Genomic DNA, 26,437 nt, shown 5'->3' on the forward strand with positions numbered 1-26,437 from the left:
ATCTCAGTAAAGTAAACAGATCAGTTTGATGCAGCAAATTTTGAATGTTCATGGTTTGGTCCATTCTTCTATGTTTGGAAAAGTATAACTGGATGTGGTGTATAGACCTTTCAGGATGCATACTACCACATAAAGCTGGATGGGCAATCAAGAAGGTTACCTACGCTTCCAGCTGAGAGCCAGTCATTATCAATTCAGAACTCTGCTTTTTGGTCTTACTGCAGTCCCTAAAGTGCTCACCAAATTCATGGCAGTAGTAGCAACTCAACTGAGAATGCGAAGATTCCTGGTCTTTCCTTATTTAGACGATAGGCTAACATCCGCTCCGACCAAGCATCAACTACTGCAAGCAAGAGACGATGTTCTCCAGATGTGTTCCAATCTAGGGATAACTGCAAATTACAAGAAATCCCTTCTAGAACTGATGCAATGTTTAAACTTCATAGGTACAATTCTCAACAAAAACCGAAATAATAGCTTCTCTTCCTCCTTTCAGAGTAGAAACTATCAGATCACAAATCAGGAAGATAATTTACAATATGACTGTCTCCACATGACTAGTTCTTCCGGCTCTAGGGTCCATGTCGGTGGCAATAAGTCTTGTTCCTCTGACCAGATTTCACATGAGAATCTTGCATTGGCTACTTTCAGCTCAGTGGTCCATTCTCCACCATCCATTGTCAGCCCAGATAAGTATCACCAACCTATGCAAGAGAGACCTCTCATGGTGGATTCTATCCTAACAGGTTCACCAGGGACATCCATTTATTCCCCCTCAGCCCGTGGCCATGGTGACCATGGTTAATTTCCAGGTAGGGTGAGGGTGGTAATGGAATTTTTTGGGGAATACAGTCCAAGGCACTCAGTATCCCGAAGAGGCCAACCTGCATATCAGTGTCGTAGAGATGAGAGCAGTGCTTTCAGAGTTGCAAGCTTTCTAGGATGCTCTCCTCTTAGGGTGATTGCGATACAGACAGACAACATGTCAGTAGTCTAGTACTTCAGTAAACAAGGGGGAATCAGATCCTACCCCTTGTGTTGAGAAATGCTTAGAGTGTGACAATGGGTGATCTCATCCATCCTCTTTCTAGTAGCTGTGCACATTTCGGGGAAGTCCAGTGTGATAGCAAACATATTGAGCAGATGCATTCTTATGCCTCACGAGTGGTCCATCAATTAGTTAGTGGCAGAAAAGATATTCTGCAAATGCGGACAACCTTGCTGCAGTCCTTTTCGATCTCCCCTAAACAACAAATGCAGCAGGTATTTTCTCCTGATTCTCCCACGAGGGTAATTACAGAGAGATGCTCTTCTTCACACTTGCCCCCCCCGGTCTCCTTTATGCCTCCCCAACTCCTTTAATCCCAAAATTTCTGCAGAAAGCAAAGAAGTTGAAGACCAAACTAATCCTCATTGCCCTGTATTAGCCTCTCTAGATTTGGTTCCCCTTCCTTCGGCCTCACTTACTTCAACAACCATGAATTCTGGATCCATCTCCTGACCTGTCTCACCCGACTGGTATGATTCATCAGAATATTCTTAACCTCTGGTTAGATGCTTGGCTTCTCCAACTCTGTTGATAGCCAGACAACCTAAGTTGTCTTCTCCAGTCCTTTACATACTGTTATCCTCTCATAAGCCATCTGCATTTAAACTGTATTTCAGTAAATGGAGATTTATCTACTGCGCACAGCAAAATGATCCAGATCTTTGCTCAGCCTAAATCCACAGTAGCCTTGAATTTTTAGCCCAACTGTTTAATGAAGGAGCAGCTTCTGCAGCAATCAGTGTACAGTTAGCTGCAATTTCCAGTTATCATATTGTTTTTTAAGGTTCTGCATTTGCTTCACAGTAGCTCTGTATATCCTTTTTGAAAGGAACTCTCACTAAAACCTCCTTTAAAGACTCTACTCCCCCTTGGGACTTGAATTTTGTGCTGCAGGCAGTCATACAACCTCCTTTTGAATCAGCAGCTAAATGTGATCTCAAGTTCCTTTCATGGAAAACTATATTTTTAGTAGCCATAACCTCTGCAAGAAGAATTTGAGATTCAGGCCTTATCCTCACAACCACCATATTTGATCTTTCATAAATATAGGGTTACATTACATGTTTACCCATCTTTTCTACCTAAAACAGTATCTGGTGACAATATCAACCAATTTTTCAATTTACCAGTATTTTTCCAAAGTTTTCCAATAAAGGTGAATACCTACTACATTTATTAGATGTTCACAGACCGTTAAGTTTTTGCCTTCATGGCACAAAAATTGTCAGGAAATCAAATTTTTCTTTTCCTCCTCAGAAGTAAGGTTTGGCAAACCAGTGATCAAAGTAACATTAGCTAGATGGATCACAGTTTGTATTTCATTCATTTATATGAAACAGAGTACAGCAAATTCAACTAGAGCCATGGCGACTTCATCAGTATTTCAAGCTAGAGCATCCATGGATGATATATGTGCAGCTGCAACTTAGGCTGCCCCCATACCTTTGTTACTCATTATAATTGTATTTGGTCTACAGGGGAATTCGGTATAATTTGGTTCAGTGGTGCTAAGGAACTTCCTTCCTTGAGTCGACCAAGGATCTCTGGTAGCTGGGGACTCTGTCCCATAGGTTGAGGATTGAATGAAAATTGACAGCATCAGATAAAGAAATGATGTATTCACTATAACGTTCCATCTGCGTTGACCATTTTCATTCTTCCTCAACAACCCACCCTCCAACCTCCTATATTTGGACTCCTAAAAGAGCGAGTAGGCCTATATTGTCACTTCTCTGTACCGAGCTCCAGGGAGTCTCATTTCTATACCTTTACTTTTCTCGTATACATATTTTGTGTGTGTGTGTGTGTGTGTGTGTGTGTGTGTGTGTGTGTATATATATATATATATATATATATATATATATATACACACACACACACGCATATACATACATATTCATACACACACACACACACACACACACACACACACACACACACACATCCATCAGCAAACAAGATTTGAAGTAATTTGGAAAGGGTGCATTGTGTATACGGGAGGAGCTCGAGAGCTTTTTGGTTGCCACCAGCTATTGTAATGGCAGAGTCAGATCTGAACCAACAGGTTGAGGAAGAATGAAAATGGACAACACAGATGGAACATTATGGTGAGTACGCAGCTTCTTTTTTTGCTGGCGACAGGGACTAGTGTGTTTTTAGTTGCATTTTGCTGTTTGTGCGTGTGTGTACTTACTTTTTTCTGTCAAGACTTTCTCCTTGCAAAGTTTAACATTGATTGGTAATCACTTTTGAAAACTTATCTCTCTAAGCGTTATACAGTTTTTTTGTATGTGGATTTATAACTGGATGTTATTGTTGTGGTTAATAAGAATATGTCAGACAAGCCACGAAAGCCCACTGGGTTCAAAAAGTGCACTTCTTGTGCGCATAAGATTCCAAACTCTGATGCACACAAGTGCGTATATTGTTTGGGAACTGCCCATTTGGACACTCATTGTAGCGTCTATAGCACCTTCAATCCCAGAGCCCTGTCTGATCAAAGGAATAATTAATACTTAGAGGATTGTTGCCTGCCAGGCCTCGAATCCCCACCAAACAGGCAGTCTCAGTGCTGAAAAAGAGACCACTTGTTTCCTCTTTCCTCCTCGGAGCCATCTTCGAAACAGAGGAGTGTTTCAGATCCTACTGCTTTTGGTCAACCTCAGATCTTACCATCTCCTCTGATACAATGGTTCTTTCTCCTAGCACTAGCTCTCCTATTAAACTTGCTTCTGCTCTGAATCCTAAGACTTCTGAACCAACAGCTAGAGATCATTCACTAGATCCAGCTTTACAGGTAGTGTCTCTGAGTTTACCAACAAAGATTTACCAGACATCCACCAAGCCTTCAAGACTGCCCTTCATGACCTCATCTAGGTCTTCCAGGAGATATTCCAATTTTAATATGGACAGATTGATATAAAGATTTCATAGAGCTCAAATTCAGATGGGGGTCATTCCACCTTCATCCTCTACTGAATCCAAGAGCTCTCCTGTTAGACAGCAATCATCTCCTTTTCTGATCTGGCAATCGGCTTCGGAGCCCAAGGATCCTAGATCCATGGGAGGTACGTTGTCTGATGCGAAGAAGTCCCCCTCCCTTTGGATCTGACAGTCAATCTGACCAGTTCTGTTCAGTTATCCTTGGATCAGACCAGTCTCTGATCTGAGAGGTCTTTGCCCGGTCTGAGGAGCAGAATTCTGGTCCACTTTGTTCAGATCCGTCCCTTCCTCCGGGTGCCTCAGACCTAGACAGCTTGGGCCTGATTCTGTCTGGATGGCATGTATCTGGGGCTGGCCCTCGACTTCCTTTCCAGGGCTCTTTGAACTCCGAGATGAGGGGGGAGATGAGGTATCTGCAGGTCAGTCAGCCTTCCGTGTTGCAAAAATGTTTTTCTTCACAGCTAGAGAATTGTCCTCTTCTGTCTTGGCTCCTACCCCTTACCCTTCAACCGCTTTGAGCTCTGAGCCCATTTTTTCTGCTCCTTCGTGTCAGCCAGTGCCAGAAGGCCTCCATTTGCGGTCCCCACAGGGACTCCCCTCCTCTTTTGATACCTTCCTAGACCACCCCACTGAGGAGGTCCCACGGAATAAGACATGCGAAAGGAGGCACATAGATTTCCCCATGGAGTCTCTCATGGAGGATACATACTTTGAAAAAGGAGAAGGATCCATCAGATCACCACCTGATGATGTTTCCTTTGGAAATATCTTGGAAATTCTTAGGCAAAGAGGTGGCTGGTCCTCTCAAAATCCTTGTTCTGAAGAGACTGTATTTCTGGAGGCCTTTGGGGCTGGCCCATCTACATCTTGGGTGACCCCCCGCTGATAAGCTTATTGACCTTGTCTCCTGCCGGGCACTGATGAACCAGTACCCAAACTATACTTTTTTGCCCCACCTGCAGACTGACAGTTCTAGAGCAAAGGAGTTGTAGTGGATGGCATGGTTGTGGCAGCCGCTACGAAAAAGGAGCTAGCACAGCAGAGTTCCACTGTTCATCCACCGAACAGGGAGTCCAGAGCGATGGACAGATTCGGGAAGAGCATTTATGGCTCAGTTATTTTCGCACTATCGTTGAACTCCTTTGCCCATTTCACCCATTTGCAGATAAATTTGATCAATGAACTTTCAAATTCTCTTGCTGAGTCCATGTTGGAAGATCTTAAGAAATTTTCTCCGCAACTGGCCACTTTATTTTCTTTAGTTAATTCATCAATGAGGCTTATTTCCAATGCAGCAGAAGGTACCTCTCAAGCAGCCGGCTTGGACATAGCCATACAGCGCCATGCCAGGATGAGGCTCTGTGATTTTGTGGAATCCTTTAAGATGTCTTTCATTAATGCCTTCTTCGATGGCTCCTCCTTATTTGGGGCATCAGTAAAGGAAGCACTTATCTATAGCAAGCAGAAAGGAAAGACCCTGTCTGCTGTTGGAATCAAGTTTTCTACTCTTCATCATACCTTCTTCACGAATCAGTGGTTTAACTCCACAAATTCAGGCTAAGGGAGCCAATACGGCACAACCCTCCCTCCCTCTCATCCTGGATTACTTAGCTGACCTGCTACACAGTGGTCTGTCCTTTTCCTCTATTAAAATTCATGCCTCTGCTATCTCTGCTCATTTCCCTACTGAGCAGCACCTTTTCTCACACCTTCTGATCAGACAGTTTTTAAGAGGGGCTAGCAACTTGAGGCCACCCAGAAGAGCACCAATCCCAACTTGGGGACCTTAACTTTGTGTTGGAAAAGCTCACCCTGCCCCCTTCGAACCAGCCTTTCAGCAGATCTAAAATTTCTCTCCTAGAAGACAGATTCCTTCTGGCCATCACTTTAGCCAGAAGGGTCTCCGAGCTGCAAGTACTCGTGGCTGTGGAACCCTTCATCATATTCCACGCTGACAGGGTATCCCTCAGGATTAACCCATCCTTCATGACCAAGGTGGTGTCTAGTGCGGCTCTCAACCAATCCATTCATTTGCCCAACTTTTTCTCCCTAACCCACAGAACAAGGGGGAAAGGATCCTGCACTTTGTAGACGTGCACAGACGGTTCAGATTCTATCTAGTCAGGACTAAATCCTTCAGAAAGTCCGATCAATTGCTGGTTAGCTTTGCTGCAGGGGCAGAGGCCATAGACATCTCCAAAGAAAGCATTTCCAAATGGATAGCACACTGCATGTTTTACAAGCAACACGGAAAGCCTCTCCCCAAGAGGGTCATGACTCACTCCACCAGGGCAGCTTCCACCCCTGCAGCTTTCCTCATCCTGGAGGCTGCCACCTGGACATCTGTTCACACCTTTACCAAACATTACCACCTGCCTGTCTTCTCCAAATTCAGGGCAGGGTTTGTCTCTACAGTCTTGCAGGGCATCCTAGCCAGCCCCTAGTTTTCTTGACTGCCTCCACCCATTTCCTCAGCTTTGTGAATCAACCCAAATGTGATGACTCCAACAGTGAAACACGAACAACATAGTACAGTTGTGTACACTTAACATAAATGTAGATGTTCGAGTGTATTCACTGTTGCAGTCCTGGTTTCCCTCCATCCATCATCTTCTTCTCTTTCCTTACAAGGGACATATTGGTATTTACTTTCTACTAGTGGGGTTCTTTCACTAGAACCTGGCTCCCACTTGGGGTTTCCTGACAGATTAGGGCAAAAAAAAACTGATGTAATGGCGTCCGCTTCCTTACTTTATACTACTGACAACCTGACGTCAATCCTGAAGCGACAGCAACCGACGCAGAAATACTAAGCTTCTGGTATTCAGGTCAGCCGAGGGCTACCCTGGCAGGGATAACCCAAATGTGATGACTGCAACAGTGAATACACTCAAACATCTACATTTATGGTAATTGTACACAATTGTACTTTCCTGCATATGTGTGTCAACTAGTAAAGGGTGGACTTTCTTATTCTTGAGTGAAAGTCCACCATTCAGCAATCTCAGCCTGCCTGCCACTAGACCCTCCCCTTCTAGCCAGGTTCGATATGAAGCTATTCTTAAAAGGGGTCGTACACATCAGACCTCCAAGAAAACCTATCCCAGCACACTGGGACCTGAACTTTATCCTGGAAAAACTAACCCAGTCTCCATTTTAACCTGCTAGTGCGGCTACTCTGCAAATGTGCACATGGAGGACTGTGCTGCTAGTGGCCATAACTTCAGCCAGAAGGATGTCTGAATTACAGACCCTAATGGCCTGCCCCCATACACTTCCTTCCACAAGGATAGGGTAACACTAAGAACTAACCCTTTGTTTATGCCAAAAGTGGTCAATGATCTATCCTTAAACCAATTTATTCATCTTCCCACCTTCTACCCCTCTCCCACCAGTGATAGTGAGAGAATACTCTGCTCCATGGATGTACACAGACAGCTAAGATTTTATCTAGACTAAACAAAATCCATTAGAAAATCCAATCAACTCTTTGTTTCCTTCCACCTCTGGGCAAGGCAGTCTCCAAACAAACCCCTGCATGTTGGATTAGGAAAGCCATTTGCCTATGTTGTTCACATCATGGCAAAAAACTTTCACAGGGAGTTAAAAAGCTCACTCCACCAGGGCAGTGGCAGCCTCCAAAACCTTCTTAAAAGGCCTGGACACTACTACCATGCTCGAAGGAGCCACATGGTCCACCATTCACACTTTCACCAAACACTACAAGTTAGACAATGTCTCCAGAGCACATGCAGGGTTTGCCAGTGCAATCCTGCAGGGCTTTGTGAAATCAGCCTCTTCTACCTTAAGCCTTCCTTCCAACTAAGCTGTGGTACTCTCCCACCCCAAGAATACTGCAACATAGGAATAGAAGGACATAGAATAGTTGTGTAAAATCTTACCATAATCATAGATGTCCTTCTCTTCCATGTTGCAGTATCAACCCCCCCCTCCCCCCTTATCCTGCTCTCTCTCAGTTCCTGATATCTTTAGGTGTCTTGGGGCTATACCCTATCCTGTGACCTATGGCTCCTTGACCCTATGACTAATATCACTGGCTACTCCCTGCTGCTGAGCCTTCAAGTTCTGAGGTCTGTGCGTGCAGACGTCACATTTAAGGTCCCTGATTTTATGGTTCTACATGTGACGTCCCACGCGACTACAACAGTCAAGCTGAAGCTTTTGTGTAGGAGCCAACGTATGGGTCGCCAGAGGTGGAAAATCCCACACCAACAATACTGCATCATGGAAGAGAAGGACATCTATGGTTATGGTAAGATTTTGCACAACTATTCTTTCTGTATGGTGAGTACCTTTGCACAGCTTTGCTTGAAGTGTAATATTTTCAGTAAAACATTTTCTAGTAATGGCTTAATAATGACTTTTTAAGATCATCATTTGCAATTGTGGTGGTTAATGCAAGTCATTTTTTTTTTTTTTTTTTTTTTTGCATATTCCAAACAGGGTTTTCATCTGAATTTATTAAGAAATTTACATTTGGATTTCCAGAAGATTGGAAGAAACTTGTGGACTTCTTTCTTAATCAACTCAGGAGGTAAAATTTACAAAGCATGTATATTTATATACATTTTTTACCCATACTGTATAACCATTCAGCTTTTCCTTTGACTTGCTTACCTGACCTGTTTTTTGCCACAGGAAGTGAAAGCCATCTTCTTGGGGTGAGCAGTATAGGCATTACCATCATACGAGGTGGTAAGAAAATGTGGTTCCAAAGCTTTCATTCTGTCCTCAAATCATGGGTTTGGTTCTGATTCCTTGAATCCGACTCAGCCGTTGCAAAAGCTCCAGAAATCTCTGAAGCTACTCCCTTACCCACAATGCACCAACCCCAAGTACCTCAGATCTTGTTTGACACTTTCAGCAAAAGACGTGGTGTTATGGTGCTCTCATCTTGGATCCAAAGCTTTCATTCTGTACTCAACTTATGGGTTTGGTTCCGATCCCTCGCATCCTACTCAGCCTTTGCAAAAGCTCCAGAAAACTCTGGAGCTATTCCCTTACTCACACTGCACCAACCCCAAGTACCTCAGATCTCACTTGACACTTTCGCAAAAGACGTGGTGTTATGGTGCTCTCGAGTGACTCTTAATACTTAAGTGAGTCTTTTTTTTTTCTCTTTAGAAATTTGTTTTCTTCCCTTTTCAGTCTGATTACTGTTTAAACTTACCCTTTTGCCTAAAACCTCTGTTTTATCCCATTTTTGTACTCTTGTACGTCTTCCATGCTATTGTTAGTACTCTCTCCCTTCCGTACACTTTAGAGTATGTTTTCCTTTTTTAATAACATCGTTGGTTGTCTTTCCTCTTTTTCTTTAAAAAAAAAAAAAAAGAAACGTTTCTAAATATTTCTCTATATTCCTCTGGTATTTCTGTTAAGATACCTTTTCCTGTATCAGGATGGCAGAGAAACCATCTGGTTTCAAAAAATGTATGAAATGCGGTCACAAAATATGGCTTTCAGATACACATCCTTTATGTATGTATTTTTTAGGACATCATCACTTCCAGGAGGACTGCTCCATTTGTCGCTCCTTCAACTGTAGAGCTTTGGTGGAGTGTAAGAATAATTTAATTCTTAAAGGGTTACTTCCTTCCACTTTTTCTGAAGCTACCCCTGAGAAAACTAAAAATACAATTTCTCCCAGTACCTCAACCGCTTCTACTAAATTGTCTGGGAAATGCATAGAAAATGCCTCTTTCGGATCCAATTGACTCACTGGATCCTAAAAAGAAAATTACAAAATTGTTGGATCCGATTTCACACTCAGATCCAAGACATCTGACTAAGGAGTTGTTGGCTCTGACTTTACAGTCCGATCCGAAACTTAAGAGACCCATGTATTTATCAGATCAGACTTCTCTGGATCCAACACCAAAAACATTGGATCTCACAGCTCATTCCACACCCCGTCCAAAGGCCAGATACTCTCCCTTCGTGGACACTGTTCCATCCAGGGTTGTTTCTTCAGTTTTGGAGAGGCCTCCTTCTTTTGTGTCCATTCGCTCTTTCTTGAGTCTTATGGAAGAAGATATGGAGAGGTTAGTGAGAAGGATTCACTCAGTGCAGAGCATGTCAAGTGTTCTGTCTGCTCCTACCCATTTGGGTCAGGCGATCGATCGCACCTTCCACTACTCCCCCTGTGCAAGTTCCTCTTCTGACTCCAAACTCGGTCTTGGAGATACCGGATCCAAGTTGTCTGGGCTCATCTGTATCGGATCCGAGAATGTCTTTATCCTCATATCCGAAGCTTGTTCTGAGCTCTTCAGTTACATTGGATCTGGAGAGCTCACAGTGTTGGTGCTACCTTGTCGGGTCTTTGATGTCACAGTCGACTCCGATGTTTTTGGAGCTGTCTCTGCACCTCAGGGCCTCCGAACGAGTTAGTTCGGCTCTGACTTTACCCTTGGGGGAGTTCTCTTCGAAGCAGGGAGGGACTTCATCCAGAGACTTGCCCTTACGGATCCAAGGTCCTGTTCTTCTCTGTGTGGCACTGCCTTTGAGGTCATGGAGAGAGCGTTGTCATCATCTTTGACAAAGACAATTCCCTTCCCCTCGGGTCCTCAGTCTACACACTTGCCAGCTCTTCACTTAGTCTCATTTACCCTCTCCACAGGGGCAGCTGATGCCGAAACCCCAGGTGTCCCAGCAGGTTTTTTCCACCTCCTTTGATACCTCCCCAGAGGTCCCTAAGATGAGAACTTGCAAGAGGAAGCACTTAGACTCTCCCGAGGAGTCACTCACAGAAGATACAGACTTTCATGAAGGTGAATGTTCCCCATGGTCACCTTCTGAAGATGTCCAGTTTGGAGACATCCTTGGAGTCCTGAAATAGGTGGCTGGAAGTCCAGCAACCTTTCATTGGAAAAGTCTGTATTCCTGGAGGCGTTCGGTACTGGCCCATCTACCTCCTGGGAGACTCCGCCCACAGATAACGTCATAGAATTGATGTCTCAGCAGGCATCAAACACCCTGGACACTATTTAACCAATCCCTTTGAGACAGGACAAAATTTTAACAGCACCAGAGGGCAGTTAGTTTTGGACAAAAGGGGTGCCTGTTGCTGCCACGGTTGTGGCGGCGGCCACTAAGAAGGAACTGTACGAAGAGAGTTCCAGTGTCCATCTTCCGAACAAGGAGTCTCGGTCGGATAGGTTTGGGAAGCGTGTCTGTGCTTCAGTGACCTTTGCTTTAAGGGCTCTCAACTATTTGGCACATTTCACCAAGTTACAGAGAGACTTAGATCAGAAACTCTCTAATACTCTTTCAGGATATGTTTCTGATGAGGTACAGGCATCTGTTACCTCCCAGTTGGCTACCCTGCAGTCAATTTCCAGTTCTTCCGTAAGGTTAATTTCGCATACAGCCAAAGGAACCACAACGGCAGCATGTTTTGGCATTTCCATAAGGAGGCACACCGGGATACCCTTATGTAATTTTGTGGACCCTGCAAGTCTTCATTTGTCAGTGACCTTTTTGACAGAATGCCTTTATTTGGCCCCAAAGTTAAGGACATTTTATCCAAGTGTGAAAAAGATGGAAAAACCCTATCTGTCATGGGAATATGTTTTTTCACACCTCAAATGTCCTTCTCCAGGAATCAATGAGATACTGGGAAAATGTGGTTCAAAATGTTCCCAGGGTCCTTTCCAGGATGCACGTGGAGGAGGTTCCCCCGGGGTAAAGGGGGGAACTCCAATGGTAGATGCTGCTGTCATGGCAGAGGTGGCCCAGTGAACTAAGGGTTCAGAGATTCCTTTTTCAACAGACCCTTCCAGCACTCCTGAATGGAGGCCCGATTATCCCCTTTGGAGGCAATTGGGGGTCGATTATCCCTACACCAGAGAGGTTTGCTTGAGATAACAGATACATGAGTACAGAGGATCATTTCCAGAAGTTATATAATACCCAATCTGAAGTAGTTAACTTCATTTGATCATCAAACTGTGGGTTTCGGATCCGACATGGATCTGAGCCGGCAGCTTTCCAAGCTAAGATCCGAGCTCTAAGCTCCTCCCCTTAGCCATACTACATGGCAGCCTCCTTCCAACTCCCAGATCTCATTTGCCACGGCTTCACCAAGACATGGCTCCAGGCAGGTAGAGTAGGGTTTCCTTAATTCAACTGTTAAAAAGTTAGTTTTAGTGTGCGTGTGTAGTGTTTACCTTCTCCTTTACCTCCCCTCGGGTTTTCCATTAAGACAAAGTACAAAAAAAAAAAAAGTAAACTTGTGGTTTTGTTAGTGTAGGCCTCCCTTTGCTGTGTGTGGTGTGATTGTAGGTAGGGCTTTAGTTTGCCTTATTTTTTGTTGTGGGGATTGAGATCTCGGACCCCCAAAAGCCGACTTTCTCAAAATGCACAGAGTGTGGCCATAAGTTGTCTCCGGCTGATGGCCACACTCTGTGTGTCATGTATTTAGGGGTTCCCCACCTTTCTTCAGGCTGCAAAATCTGTGCAGCCTTTAATCCATGAGCCCTGCGGGACCGCAGGACTAAGTTAATTTTAGCTGGGCTTCTCCCAGCAGAAGCTATTATTCCTCTTCGACCATGGCTGTAGCCGTATCAGCTTCAGGTCCTCCTCCCTCATCCGGGACTCTCATTCCCATATCAAAACAGGGTGACAAAGAGGCCAGGAAGGAAAAGCATAGGGAGAAAGATGGAGAAAAAGAGAGAGAGAGAGAGAGAGGGAGCAAAAAAGATAGGGGTCGTAAGAGACCAACGACTCTGTCGGCTCTATTGGGTCCTCCTATTAAAGTTGTCACTACCCCGGTCAAGACTTCTAAGCCATCTTCCCCTCGGCTCCGATCCCCTAGATTTTCGCCGGAGGAGGTTCGGCCTGCTTCATGGTAGTCCATGCATCGGACCTCTCAGCTGGTGTCTGTGGCGTCCTCCAGATCTACAAGAAGCCTCTCGGAGGCTGACATGGACCGGATGATGAGAAGGTTTATACAGACTCAGTTGCAGATGGAAGTGTTGTTGGCTCCCTCTCCTGCTGGAGTGGGGAGTTCGGTTCCGATGTTTGCCCCACTAGCTTCTTCTCTGATCCATCCCTTGGATTCGGAGTCCCTGAACCTGAGGAGCCCCGGAGTCAGGGGGTCGGCACCGATGGTTCCTCCAACCTCGACGCCGGCCATGCCCTCAAGTATGTCGGATCCTGTAGATTCGGATCCAAGCTCTCGGAGCTGTAATTTGGTCGTCGGATCTGGGGGGGGGGTGAGTGTGTCATCGGCTCCGTTATGGTCGGGACATACCATTCCTGCGGGTCCATCTGTTCCGGGTTCGGCTCCGATCACTTATATCGGATGCAAGGGGCACGATTTCCCATTCTTCTAGTTTTAGAGAATATGGTTCCTCTTCAGCCTTCAACGTTGTGGAGAGGGTTTTCTCAGGTGGATTGAGACCTCTCACTCTATCATTGAAGTCTGTCCCTGCTCCCTCGCTGCTGAGTCTCTTCTGTCATCCCATCCTCTCAGGGACAACCTGTGTCTGATGTGCCCCAGGTGGTTCCCCTTGAGGAATATGAAGCTGTTTGTGAGCCCCCCCCCCGAGGAGATTCCTCGCAAATGCAAGTGCAAGAGGAGGCACTTGGACTCCCTTGAGTCCTTCACAGAGGATACTGACTTGAAGGAAGGAGAAGACTCCCCCAGATCACCTCTCAAGGATGTCTCATTTGGAGACATAATGGCAATCCTGCTTCAGCGGTGAGGTTGGTCCACCCAAAAGCCTTCCTCGGATGAGTCAGTATTCCTGGAGGCGTTCGCAGGCCCATCTACCTCTTGGGTGTGTCCCCCACGGCAGATCCTCTGGTGGACCTCATTACCACCAGAGCTTGGAAGGAGCCTGACACTGTAGAACCTATACCAAAAAACGCCAGACAAGATTTTGAGCCCGCCTATGGATAAGCTTGCATGGAGTAAGGGTTCCCCAGTGGATGCCATGGGTGGTGGCGGCGGCCTCTAAAAAGGAACTGGCTCAGGAGAGTTCCTTGGTCCATCCTCCAGACAAGGACAATGGATCGACTCGGAAAGCAGACTTAAGCTTCAGCTACCTTTGCCATAAGGGCGCTGAACTACATGGCCCACGTGACTAACACGTTCATGCACTTACTCTCTCATGCCACCGAGGGAGCTGCTAGGGTGGCCAGGTGGCCTGGCTCTGGCTTTGCGATTTTGCAGAACCTTTCAAGGTGTCCTTTGCGAATGCCCCTTTTGACGGTTTGACCCTTTTCGGGAAGACCGTCCGAGATACACTAGCCCAGAGTGAGGACGGGAAGATGCTGTCGGCCATCAGGATCCACTTCTCTAACCCTCAAATATCCTTTTCCAGGAATCAGCGAAGGCAAAAGAATATGTGGCTCCAGAAATCTCAGTATTCCTGGGACACTCAGGACTTTTTTTTCCCTAGAGGCAAAGGGGGACAAAATGGACGCTGGCCCAGAGGAAGAGAGGGGACCAAAGAATTTTGGGTCACGGGAACCATTCTTGGATCAACCTGCGCAACAGCCCTGAGAGGTTGCCCAAGTGCTCCACTCTGGAGACGTTTTTTGAAGCACCTAGCTCAGTGGGAGTCCATAACGTCAGACTGCTTGGTGCTTCAGACAATATCCAGAGGTTATTCCTTTCCCTTTCTGACCATTCCCTTACCTCCAAAGCATCTCCCAGACGTTCCACCCACTCAAAGGGAAGTGGCAGCTTTGGAAATAGAAAAGCTGATAAACAAAAGAGCAATCCAGCCGGTCCCCCCAGATCAGTCCGGGTCAGGCATCTATTCCAGGTTCTTTTTGGTGCCAAAAAAGACGGGGGACTTGAGGTCGATTCTTGACCTATCCACCTTGAACCTGTCTGTTGCCAAGGAGGCGTTCCGGATGGTCACCTTACAATCCATCCTGCTGTTCTTGCAGGTGGAAGATTGGATGTGCTCTGTAGACCTCAAGGATGCGTGCTACCTCATCATGATGGACAGAAGATCCAGGAGGTTTCTCCTTTTTCGGAATGGAGCCAATCACTACCAGTTCAGGGTCCTACCCTTCGGTCTCACCACAGCCCCCAGGATGTTTACCAAGGTCATGGCAGTTGTAGCGGCCCACCTGAGACTTTAGGGCGTTCAGGTCTTTCCATATCTGGACGATTGGCTCTTCACCTCCCCCTCCAGGCATCTACTTGATCAAACCAGAAATGTTTTCCTTCAACTGTCAAATTTACTGAGTATCACAATAAACAATGCAAAATCCTCTCTTCAGCCCATTCATATTCTGGACTTCATAGGGGCAAGAATAGCTTTTCTCCAAGTCAAGGTACTTTTGACTACAGACAGACTTCGGAGCCAGACCCTTCATGCATCGGCACTTCTTCAGACATCTTCACCCCCAGCAGAACTAGTTCTGAGGGCCTTAGGGTCTATGGCAGCAGCTATAAATCTGGTTCCTTGTGCACGTCTACACATGAGAGTGTTACACTGGACATTACAAGTTCAGTGGTCGGTTATACCAGCCCATAAGTTACCCGAACCCTCTAAGCAAGGTGTGCAAGACTTCCCTCATCTGGTGGCTTCAATCCCAGGATCTTTGAGAAGGACGCCCCTTTATTGCGACCCCGCCCCCAAGCCACGGTGACCATGGATGCCTCCGGTCTAGGGTGAGGGGGGCACTGCTCAGGCAGGACTGTCCAAGGCTCGTGGTCCCTGAACGAGACTGTTCTGCATATCAGTGTTCTAGAGATGAGGGCGGTCCTTCCAGTGTTGCAGGCCCTTCATGCTTCTCTTCCTCTGGGAACGATTGCAGTTCAGTCAGACAACATGTCAGCGGTCTGGTATAGCAACAAACAGTGGGAATCAGGTCCTACATTCTTTGTCGAGAGGCCATGAGAGTGTGGGAATGGGCGATCTCCACCAACCGTTTTCTGATAGCAACACACATTCCGGGACGGTCCAACATTTTGGCAGACAAACTGAGCAGGACTATCCTTTTACCCTGCGAGTGGTCTCTGAACCCTTGTGTAGAGGGAACAGATCTTCCTCGAGTGGGGTCATCCTTGCTGCGATCTCTTCACATCGCCGTCCAACGCGAAGTGCAGCGAGTTTTTTTGCTCTGATTCCTCCTTGGGCGGGGGGGGCTCCCAGACACTCTCTTGTCCATGCTTGGCCACCTGGTCTTATTTATGCATATCCCCCACTACCTCTAATTGACAAAATTCTTGCAGAAAGCTCGTCGGTTGGGGAGCTGGATTATCACCACGTTTTTCATGTCATAATACAGACTTCATCAGACAAACACTAAAATTTCAAACATCCCTATATATACTCTCATTCTATTTGAAATATCCAGTAGGACCACTTAAATGTCAAAGATCTCATTAATATGTAACATACCATTTCAGTTGCCGGTTCCGATGCTAAACACCGTATTTATTTCTAGGAACCCAGATTATTCAGCTCCTTGCAAAGATGGAATCATTTGATATAAATTTCAACTATCTTGTAATTAATGGATATTAAAAACAAGTATATAAAAGAATAAAAATATAACTCTCCAAATTTAAATACAAATACATGTAACTTCTTCTGTATAACATTCCATAGATGATAGTGCCACCAAGTGGTCAAATGTGCAAAACAAGCAAGCAAGTCATGTCTAACTAAGCATTTTATACTAGTGAGGCAAAATGCCTGAAAATAAACATAACTTAATTCTAAAAAATATATGTGTTTGTGTGTAGGTGTGTGTGTGTACATATATATATATATATATATATATATATATATATATATATATATATATATATATATATATATATATATATATATGTATATATAAAATTAGATGTGGAATCAATGTAATTATGTAAATAAATATATAATTATCTAATAAATAATTTGTTACATATATTCATTATAAAAATGCATTAAAAAAACATTTATATCAAAATAAAAACTTCATAAAATGTATGTATAAATATATACATTTATAATCTAGCTGCCCTCTTTTTTAAAACAGGTGCAAGGGAAATACCATCATTTATTCCTGGATATCTATTAGCTTCCAATATTATTTGCCAATACAATTCACGATATTCAATCTTGGTTTCCCACATGGCACTTCTTCTAAAACAAAAAACTTATATTTCGCCAAAGGGCAAGCTATGCTATGTCTGAACAAGGCATTACTTTCTTTCATATTTCTAATATCATGTGTTCATAAACCCTCCTCCTTATTTGACCCTCAGTCTTACCAACGTAAAAAACATAACATATCTCACAAATTGCAATGTATACTACACCCTGGGTATCACAAGTACTGCGAGTCCTACCCATAATCTCTCTCCCCCTGGATTCAATATATATGCAATCCTTATTAGCCATTAATGGGCATTAATTACACATCCCACATGGGTATTTACCCCTTAATTTTGTAGTCTTCTTGTGGCTATCATAATGAACCATGAGCATATCCTTTATGTTACGCCCTCTCCTGTATATAAATTGTAATGACTGCTTGTTCTTTAACTTTAAATCAGTTAAACTTCCAAATTTTTTCCACTCTCTTTCAAGGGTAGTATAAATAACCCTTGAATCCCCACTAAAATCTGTAACAAATACACTCTCATAAGAACTATCATCTTTAAAGTTTAATTCATCCATATTCACATTATTTTCTTTGTTATCCAAGGGTACCATCTCTTTACCTAAAATAGGTTCAAATTTATTTTTCTGTCCCTAGATTATTTCATTCCTTACATTATCGCAAAGCTCAACTGGGTACCCCACTTTCTACGAATAACTGAGTTAGAAATTCACAGTCTTCTTGAAAATCTTCTTCATTAGAAATCATTCTGCATATTCTGACGAATTGTCCCTTTACAATACTCTTTTTCTGATACAAGGGGTGCCCACTGCTATAATGCAAGTAGGAATTAGAATATGTTTTCTTTCTATATACTTTTGACTTAAATGTTTTCCCATCTTTTATTAATTTCACATCCAAATAATTCATTTAGTTTGTCCCAATATCATAAGTAAACTTTACAAAATCTGTGGAGTCATTTATGTATTGTATAAATTCATCTAACTTTTCCATAGTATTCTGCCAAAGAAAAACGATATCATCCAGAAAGCGCTTATACAGCACCCAACTATCTCTATATTCACTACTAAGAATATTCTTCCTTTCCCATGTAGTAAGGACCAAATTAACATACAAGGGGGTGCATCTGGTCCCCATCGCCACCCCACTTGTTTGGTGGTAATATTCTCCCTGAAAAAATATATAATTGTATTTCAAAACCATCTCCATCAGATTCAAATATATATATATATATATATATATATATATATATATATATATATATATACACACACATATATATATATATATATATATATATATATATATATATATATATACACACACATATATATATATATATATATATATATATATATATATATATATATATATATATATATCATTAAACTCAACAGGGAATCTTATTGCTTCTTCAAACCATTGTAGACCTATATTGTGTGGTATAGATCCAAACAGGTCTACTACATCTATTGTTACAAATGTGAGATTCTCATGAAACATCTCTTGTTTAATACTTCTCAACAAATCCCAGGAATCTCTTAAAAAAGTTTCACATCTCATCATCAATTTTTTTAATTTAACATCCACGTATCTAGCTAGTGGAAAAATAACTGAACCCTCAGCTGCCACAATAGGACGTGGGGGTGGGTCCAATACACTTTTATGAACCTTCGGAATTCTGAAAATTGAAGGTATCTTAGGCTTCATATTGTGTAAAAATTCAAACATTTGCTTATCAATAAAACCTTCTAAAAAGAAGTCGTATAAAGCTAAATAAATCTTTCTATATCCTATGTAAATCTCATTTTTAGAAATACTATCATATTTTATTTCGTCTTGTAAAATTTCAAACATTTTAGCTTCATGCATAATATTGTTCATCAAAACAATCCCACCACCCTTATCGGGTTTCATGACCCTCAAATTCCTATTGTTCCTTAATACTTGTAGTAATCCCCTTTCTGATAGGGTAAGGTTGGGTTTAAATTTATTTTTCTTTATTGCTTGTCTTAATTCACTTTCCATTATATTTTCAAAGTTTTTTAACTGTGGATGTATAGGTGGATTCCATACACTCCTTTTAGTACATCAACCTCCACTCTTGTATTGGATGTATCTTCACAAAGTAATTCTAAATTTATCTTTCTGGTAAACATTTCCAAGTCAATTATAAGCCTACTAATATCACATTTTGTTCTAGGGACGAAATTTAAACCCTTGGAAATCAAATTAAAATATGTATCATTAATTTCCACGTCAGCATAATTAAATATATTAAAATGATCCCAAGTCTATAAAATATGTTCAATATCACTAGTACTATCATTTTCACTGATTAATTCTTCACAATTTGAAATATGTTTAATACTATTAATACCAACATTTCTATCATTTAATTCCTCACAATTTAGAATATAATTTGGTTCAGTGGTACTCAGGAATATCCTTCCTTGACTCCACCTGGGGACTCTGCCCCATAAGTTCAGGACAGAATGAAAACTGACAACATTAGATAAAGAAGTCATGTACTTAGTATAACGTTCCATTTGTGTTGTCTATTTTCATTCTTTCTCAACTCCTCTTCCACCAACCCTCCTGCCCTTTAGTCTTCTGGAAGAATGAGTGTTTTTTCTGATTATGCCATATCCATGGAGCATGGCTGCAGATATAGTCTCCTGCATCTGTGATTCAATACTTCTTTCTGCTGGTATTAGCAAACAAGATCTGAGGTACATGGTGTTTGTGCATTGTGGGTAAGGGAGTAGCTTGAGAGTTTTCTGATTGCCACAAGCTTTTACAACTGCCGAGTCAGATCTGAGTGATCAGATCCAAACCCATAAGTTGAGGAAGAATGAAAATAGACAACACAGATGGAATGTTATGGTGGGTACATAACCACCACCTCCTTTTTCAACTTTAAGCTCTAACTCTATGGCATGTGATAATTAGCACAGTACTAGATTCAGCATTCGATGGAGATCAGCAAGGGGTGGTTACTCAGTTCTGCAAGTGTTGCAATGAATGAAGATGCCCTTCCCCCATTGAACTGAGTACATCTGTGAGTTTTTTGGTTTTCATTGAGGATTCTACCATGAAAAGTTAGCCTTAAATGTGCCTCGCACTTTTCAACTTGAATGAGGTGAGCAGGTGTTGCATTGTCTTTCTTTTCTTGCCACTAACCACCTCCTGTAACTCCTGAGCTGCTGATCAAGCCCTGATCATCTGGGTTGGAGTCAGATCTTTATTCCTTTATGATAAGTGAGTTAAAAGCTAATAGCTAGCATATAAAACATATTGTAAAACATCATCAATTTCATCTTACTACTGTATCATAACTGAATATTTAAATCTGCTGCTGTACATCAGAATTGTGTATTGCAGTAGTGCCTTCACTTGAAATGTGTCCTTGTAATGACACAGTGAGTGTTTTATCAATGTAACTTCATGAGATCTCTTTTCTGGGTATGTACTTGGAATTCTTCATTTAGCTCCATCGTGATATTTTTTTCCTGGAGCTCCCTTGAGCAGAAGCACATTTACCTTTCTCCAATGCGTGTTATGAGATGCACTTTCAGAATGCACCATGCCCCTATGCCATCAAGTTATTTTTTGTTTTTCACACATTTCACATCTCAGTCTGTGCATGTGACCTGAGGAAAGTCCCATGTTTGACTCTTAAAGCAGTTAAGCCACTGGCATGTTCATGTGGTCTCTAAACCCCTAGCCAATGCTTGAAGTGGCATTGTCTTTATTGCTTGGTAGAAGAACATAATGTGAAGCATTGCCCTAAATTGGCAGTGTTTCATTGTAGCTACCCAGATGCAACAAGAAGACCCCTCTGACCTATGTTGCATCTTGGAGAAAAGGAGTTGCTGAAAAAGCCCAGGGCAGTGGCTGAGGGTCTCTAAATTAGCCCCATACATATGTTGAAGCACAATCCATGGAGGATGGAAACAAAGTAGAAACTGGTACACCTTCTTTGAAATAATGTGTGGGATTCTCATCCTGGACTAGTGAGGCTCAAGTTTGTGCCTGTTCTCTAGTTAAGATGGCAATGAAGGATTAGAGACACTGCATTTCGACTTTGGATGGTGTGTGTGCGCCCGTCCGTCTATCCCAGGGTGAGGGCATCTTGCAGCTTCAGGCTGAACAGCCAGAGCTTGACAAGCCTGATTCCAAGAAGTCCTCTGAATCTTATGGCAGTGACTGTGTGGTTGCATGTTGGACCATGATCTCTTCTTCCTAGGACTCCTCTGGGTCCACCAGGAGTTGATAACCGAAAGTAAGGAAAGTCCACTGGGACTAGCTATGCCAGAGTCTGTTCTTGCTTCGGACTTCAGCCTGTTTGAAGTCTGACAGGACTTATCCTTGCTGGTGCTGGACTGCATCAGTTTTTTTTTCCGGCAAGAAGTTTATTGAGGAAATTCAATTTTTTTTAATACAATAAAAAAATACACAAATCAACTTACCAGAAATATATGTTTCAGTAATTCAAAACCCTTCACAAGCTATAGAATAAGAACTGACAATATCAAAATGAACATTGTTAATGACCTTTTATTAGTATTTATTAAATTGACCAAGTACTAAGCAGAGACATAGAATTATAAAATGTCCAGAAAATATATCCTTAGAGGGATTACTAATAATTAAGTGTTGTTCAGATATTGTATAAAATATTTGGTAAGGTGAGAATAAATCTGTGGAAGTGAAATCATATCAACCCTTAAATGACACCGTGTCAAGTGTCTTCCAGTAAGTAGTCATATATGTTCTATTTGTCACTAAGACAACAAGCTGTGTTGTCCACACTTGCATGCAACAGGCTGAACCTAAGATATGAATAACTCACTGGAATAAGAAACTAGTTTTACATGTCCAGGATAACATAAGTTAAGGAAAAATTTTAGTTTAATATTTTCCCATAAAATTTTAACAGTCAAGTGGACATTCCCAAAATCTATGTAAATTAGGCACATTAATGCTTCCACGCTTTTGGTATGTTTATGCACTACGGAGCTGTTTTACAGGACCACACTAGGGTGACCTATAACCTTTATGAGGGAGAGCACTCTTCTATTATAAATGTAAAGGTGTGCTGTAAAATTAGCTGCAATTGTAACTGGCTAAGATGTTTATCCTGCATGAAGCGGTCTCCTGCTTGTATAAAAAATCTTCAGGCTCTGGTTTGACTTAATCAAAACTGGCACTGATCATGGCTACTCTGAAAATAAAGAAAACATGAGGAGTAGAGATGTTAAGAGTTATGTATGACTTGATGAATAATTTAACAATATCTGGCGTGTAGGTACACTAATGTACATCATATAGATCACTACTGCAGTATCCATGTCTATATGGGTTATATCCTGCCAGTGGTCTGACAGCTGAACAGCTTTCAAAGCTTCAGAGCACATTTCACACACCCAAACTGTCAGGGAGCTTGAACTGTGCTGGCTAAAATACATGTTTGGGAGAAAAGCCCTTCAGAGCTTTAGAGAAGCCGAAGAGTATGTTCTTCTGAGACTCAAGAATCGGCATTTGACCTGTGCTTTCCTTTACTGGGCAGATAAGTTCCCTTTGGGAGAAGAAATACTTCCATATCTGATGATGTCATTTTTCATTTGTTTCTCAACTACTGGGTTTGGATCCGATCCTTGGATCTGACATGGCCACTTTGTTTGCATTCAAGAATCTGATTCTCGAGCCTATCCCTCTACCCACAATGCCCCTGATCACTGCTTTGCCTCAGATCTTATTTGCCGCTTTAGTGATAGATCGGGATTTCATGCTGTTGAGCTCTGGGAGTTTAGTCATTAGTGAGTGATGTATCTTGTGGTATATTATTACTAAATCTCTTTTTTTACTTACTACCTTCCTCTGTTTACCCGTTAAGGGTTGGTTTAAAATTAGTTTAGATCTTTTGTGATGATCTTCGTGTTTCACTGTTGCAGTCATTACATTTGGGGTAATCTGCTCGCAGGTTGCCCTCAGTCGGCCTGATTAACAAAGTCTTGGGTCCTGCGTCAGTTGCTGTCCCTTCTTCCATGACATCAGGTCATCAGGGGTATAAAACATGCAGCCGACGCCATTTTCCTCAGTCTTTCTTGCCGCGCGGTGCCCGAAGCAGAAGCAGTTTGTAAGTGCCGGTCGGCCGACTCTTGAAATTTTCGTTTTCGAGTTTCAGAACCGAAGTCTTCAACCTAAAGCTAAGTACCCCGTTGGGAAACTTTTTCTTGCTCCTTACCGATGTCAGTAAAAGTTAATAATTGTATTACTTGTGGGAAGCAAATATCTCATAAGGATTTTCATTTGTACTGTATTCCTTGCCTAGGCCCTGACCACAATGTGCATTGCTGTCGGTTTTGTGCTAAATTTAATCAATGCACTATTAAGTGTCGGTATATTTTTGCATCAAAATATTTTGACTCAAGATTTAAGTATCCAGAAATGTCGTCGGTTAGCAATCCGACTACCAGAATACACAAAAAGCTCAAAGAAAAAGACAGAGACAGACCGTCGAGGTCCAAAACCGACGACGAAGCTTCTCCTAAGCCGTTTGCCGATACTAAGTGAGGTGCTTCTGCAGCCCCATGATACCCTCTACTTTTGATTCGCAGGCCTCTACTGAGACCCATTCGGAGTCCGGTATGCCGCGAGACACTTTAAGTATTGAACCCGTGGATGTCTCTACCTTAGATGAGTCCCGAGCTGCTGAGCAGGCACCAGCTTCTGAGGGTGTTTTCAGGCCTAAAGATTTGTATATTAAATGACGCCATCTTCAAAACCTAGGCCAAAATCAACTTCTGTGTCTAAAAAACCGACCCTTGGGCCACGTGCACAGGCCCCTATGCCTAAAAAACAAATGATCAAAATGGCTGAGGATTTAATTACCTTGATCAGGGGTTCCCATCCCCCTGCTAAGAGGCCTAGGCAAGGCACTGACGATGAATCATCAGATCAGGTTTCTAGTTTTTTCTGATTCCTCTTCTGATCAGGAATTATCTATTCCACCTTATGAGGACTCTGATGCAGAAAATTCCATCCCTTCTGCTTCTCCTCCTGAGGATTTTTCTTTTGGAGAAACTTTACATACCTTAAGGGTACACTTTCACTGGGAGAGTCAGGATTTCTCAGAATCTAAAAAGAGACTTAGGGATTTCCTTCTCCTTTTTCAGCATAGGCCTTTGGCTATACCTCCTGTTCTAGACATTGTTGGTAATGTTTTCTCAGAATCCAGCATGGCTCCTGATTCCCTGGCTCTGGCTCCTAGTAAGCCAGACAGATATTACAGGGTTCCTGACTCCCACAAATTCCTTTTTAAAAATCCTACTGCTGATCCTGAAACCATTTCTCAGGGTCCCAAGGGCGTTAAGGCTTCTACTGCTAAAAATCCTACCCCTTCTGATAGAGACTCCAGGGCGCTGGATCGATGGGGTAAGAAGGTTTACATGTCTGCAACCTTGTCAATCAGGGCTTTAAACTGCCAATTTCATATGCTTAAATATCAGCAGCATGTCATGGGCTTACTTAAACAGAAAATTATGTTGATTTCTGACTGTGTGGAAAATAAAGAGTTGCAGGATTTATTGCATTCAGCTGAACAAGTTAGAAAGCATACTTTGCAATGTGGTTTTGATACTTTGCAGGCCTCTTGCAGGGCTGCTGTAACTTGATCTGTGATAAGGCATGCTTGGCTCAAGGAGCAAAATCTGCCTGATCATGTTAAAGCAAAATTGTTGGATGCTCCTTTACAACAGGACAGTCTATTTGGTAATAAGGCAGAAGAAGTTTTGAAAAAGATGGAAGATAAAGCTAAATCTATGCAAACTGTAAAAGATTTCCTACAAGTGCAGCCACCCAAGTTCAGTAGGCACTGGCCTACTAAGAATGGGTCCTTTCCAGTACCCACCAGAGCCGCTCAGGTCAAACACAGACACTCCAAAGGCTCCAGGTTTCAGTCACAAGGAAGTTATAGAACAAAACAATGGGGTGCCTCCACCTCCAAATCTGGAAGTAACAAGGCACCTTCCCTATGGTAAACAGTCTCAATGACTTTCCTCTGCAATCACTACGCACCTATCTCTTGGCCGCCCCTTTGGGGGGAAAACTGGCACTTCATGCACGAAATTGGTAACTAATTACCCAGGACAAGTGGGTTTTAAATATAGTATCCCTGGGATACAGATTTCATTTCCGCATGTTGCCAATCCCAAACGGGTGGCCAGATCTGCCTCCAAATCAGTGGGCAGAGGCCCAGTAACAAGTTATGTCCCTCATGAATATGGGGGGCTATTCAACCAGTACCAGAAAAGGAAAAGGGACAAGGATTTTATTCAAGACTTTTCCTGGTACCCAGAAAAGACAAATCATGGCGTCCAGTTCTGGATTTATCCATTCTAAATACATTTCTGCACATTCCAAAATTCAAGATGCTGACTCTACAACATTTACTGCCTATGCTAGGCAAGGATGCCTGGTTGGTAACTCTAGACTTAAAAGAGGCTTACCTGCATATCCCAGTCAGGAAATCTTGCATAAGATACCTCCGCTTCAAAGCAGGCTATTTGTATTACCAGTTCTCTGCACTGCCCTTTGGCTTATCTACTGTGCCCAGGGTCTTCACAAAGTGCCTGGCACCAGTAATTGCATTTTGCAGACAAAGAAACATTCAAATTTATCCTTACCTGGACGATTGTCTAATTCCGGCAGAAAACAAGGACATTCTTCAAAAACATCTGGCGTTTGTAAAAAGGCTTCTAACTTGTCTAGGGTACACCTTAAACAAAAAGAAATCACAACTGGTACCCTCTCAAATAATTACATTCCTGGGTGCAGGCTTGGAATACAACTGCCCAGATGACTTGCCTTACGCCAGAAAAACAAATTCAATTGATGACTTATTTCAAACAAGTGGCCACAAAAACCCAGCTATCTGCAAGACAAATTCTGCAGGCCTTGGGGTTCATGGCTTCCTGCATTCTAATAATTCCATATGCAAGACTGCATATGAGGAAACTTCAATGGTACCTAAAAAGCTTATGGGAGTCAACATTGTCACAGCCTGGAAACAGTGATTTCTATCATTCCTTGCCTGCAGCAAGAGTTCCTATGGTGGGCAGAGGCCTGTCACCAAAACAAGGGACTGTCATTCATTCCACCCCCTGCCACCCAAACCCTGACTACAGACGCATCAGATTATGCTTGGGGGGGTGCATCTGGCAGGGAGATTAATTCAGGGCCAATGGAGCCCAAATCAACTGCACCTACATATCAACCAGAAAGAGATGCTAACTATACAGAATGCTCTGACAGCCTTCAAGGACTGTCTTCATCCAGCACAAC

At 42.8% G+C, this 26,437-nt stretch overlaps 1 protein-coding gene across 3 annotated transcripts in view; it reads left to right on the top strand.

Annotated features, from left to right (window-relative positions):
• Window positions 1-26,437, top strand: part of MIS18BP1 (MIS18 binding protein 1) — a 2,747,318-nt gene that overhangs the window by 816,089 nt on the left and 1,904,792 nt on the right. For all 3 annotated transcript variants that reach the window (XM_044074260.1, XM_044074258.1, XM_044074259.1), the window contains one exon: window positions 8,456-8,546. In XM_044074260.1, coding sequence (XP_043930195.1) covers window positions 8,456-8,546 — 91 coding nt within the window. The remainder of the gene's footprint in view (window positions 1-8,455; window positions 8,547-26,437) is intronic.

This window comes from Protopterus annectens, chromosome 6.part0 (assembly GCF_019279795.1).
Source record: "Protopterus annectens isolate FY-2018-M chromosome 6.part0, PAN1.0, whole genome shotgun sequence".
Taxonomy (NCBI): domain Eukaryota; kingdom Metazoa; phylum Chordata; order Ceratodontiformes; family Protopteridae; genus Protopterus; species Protopterus annectens.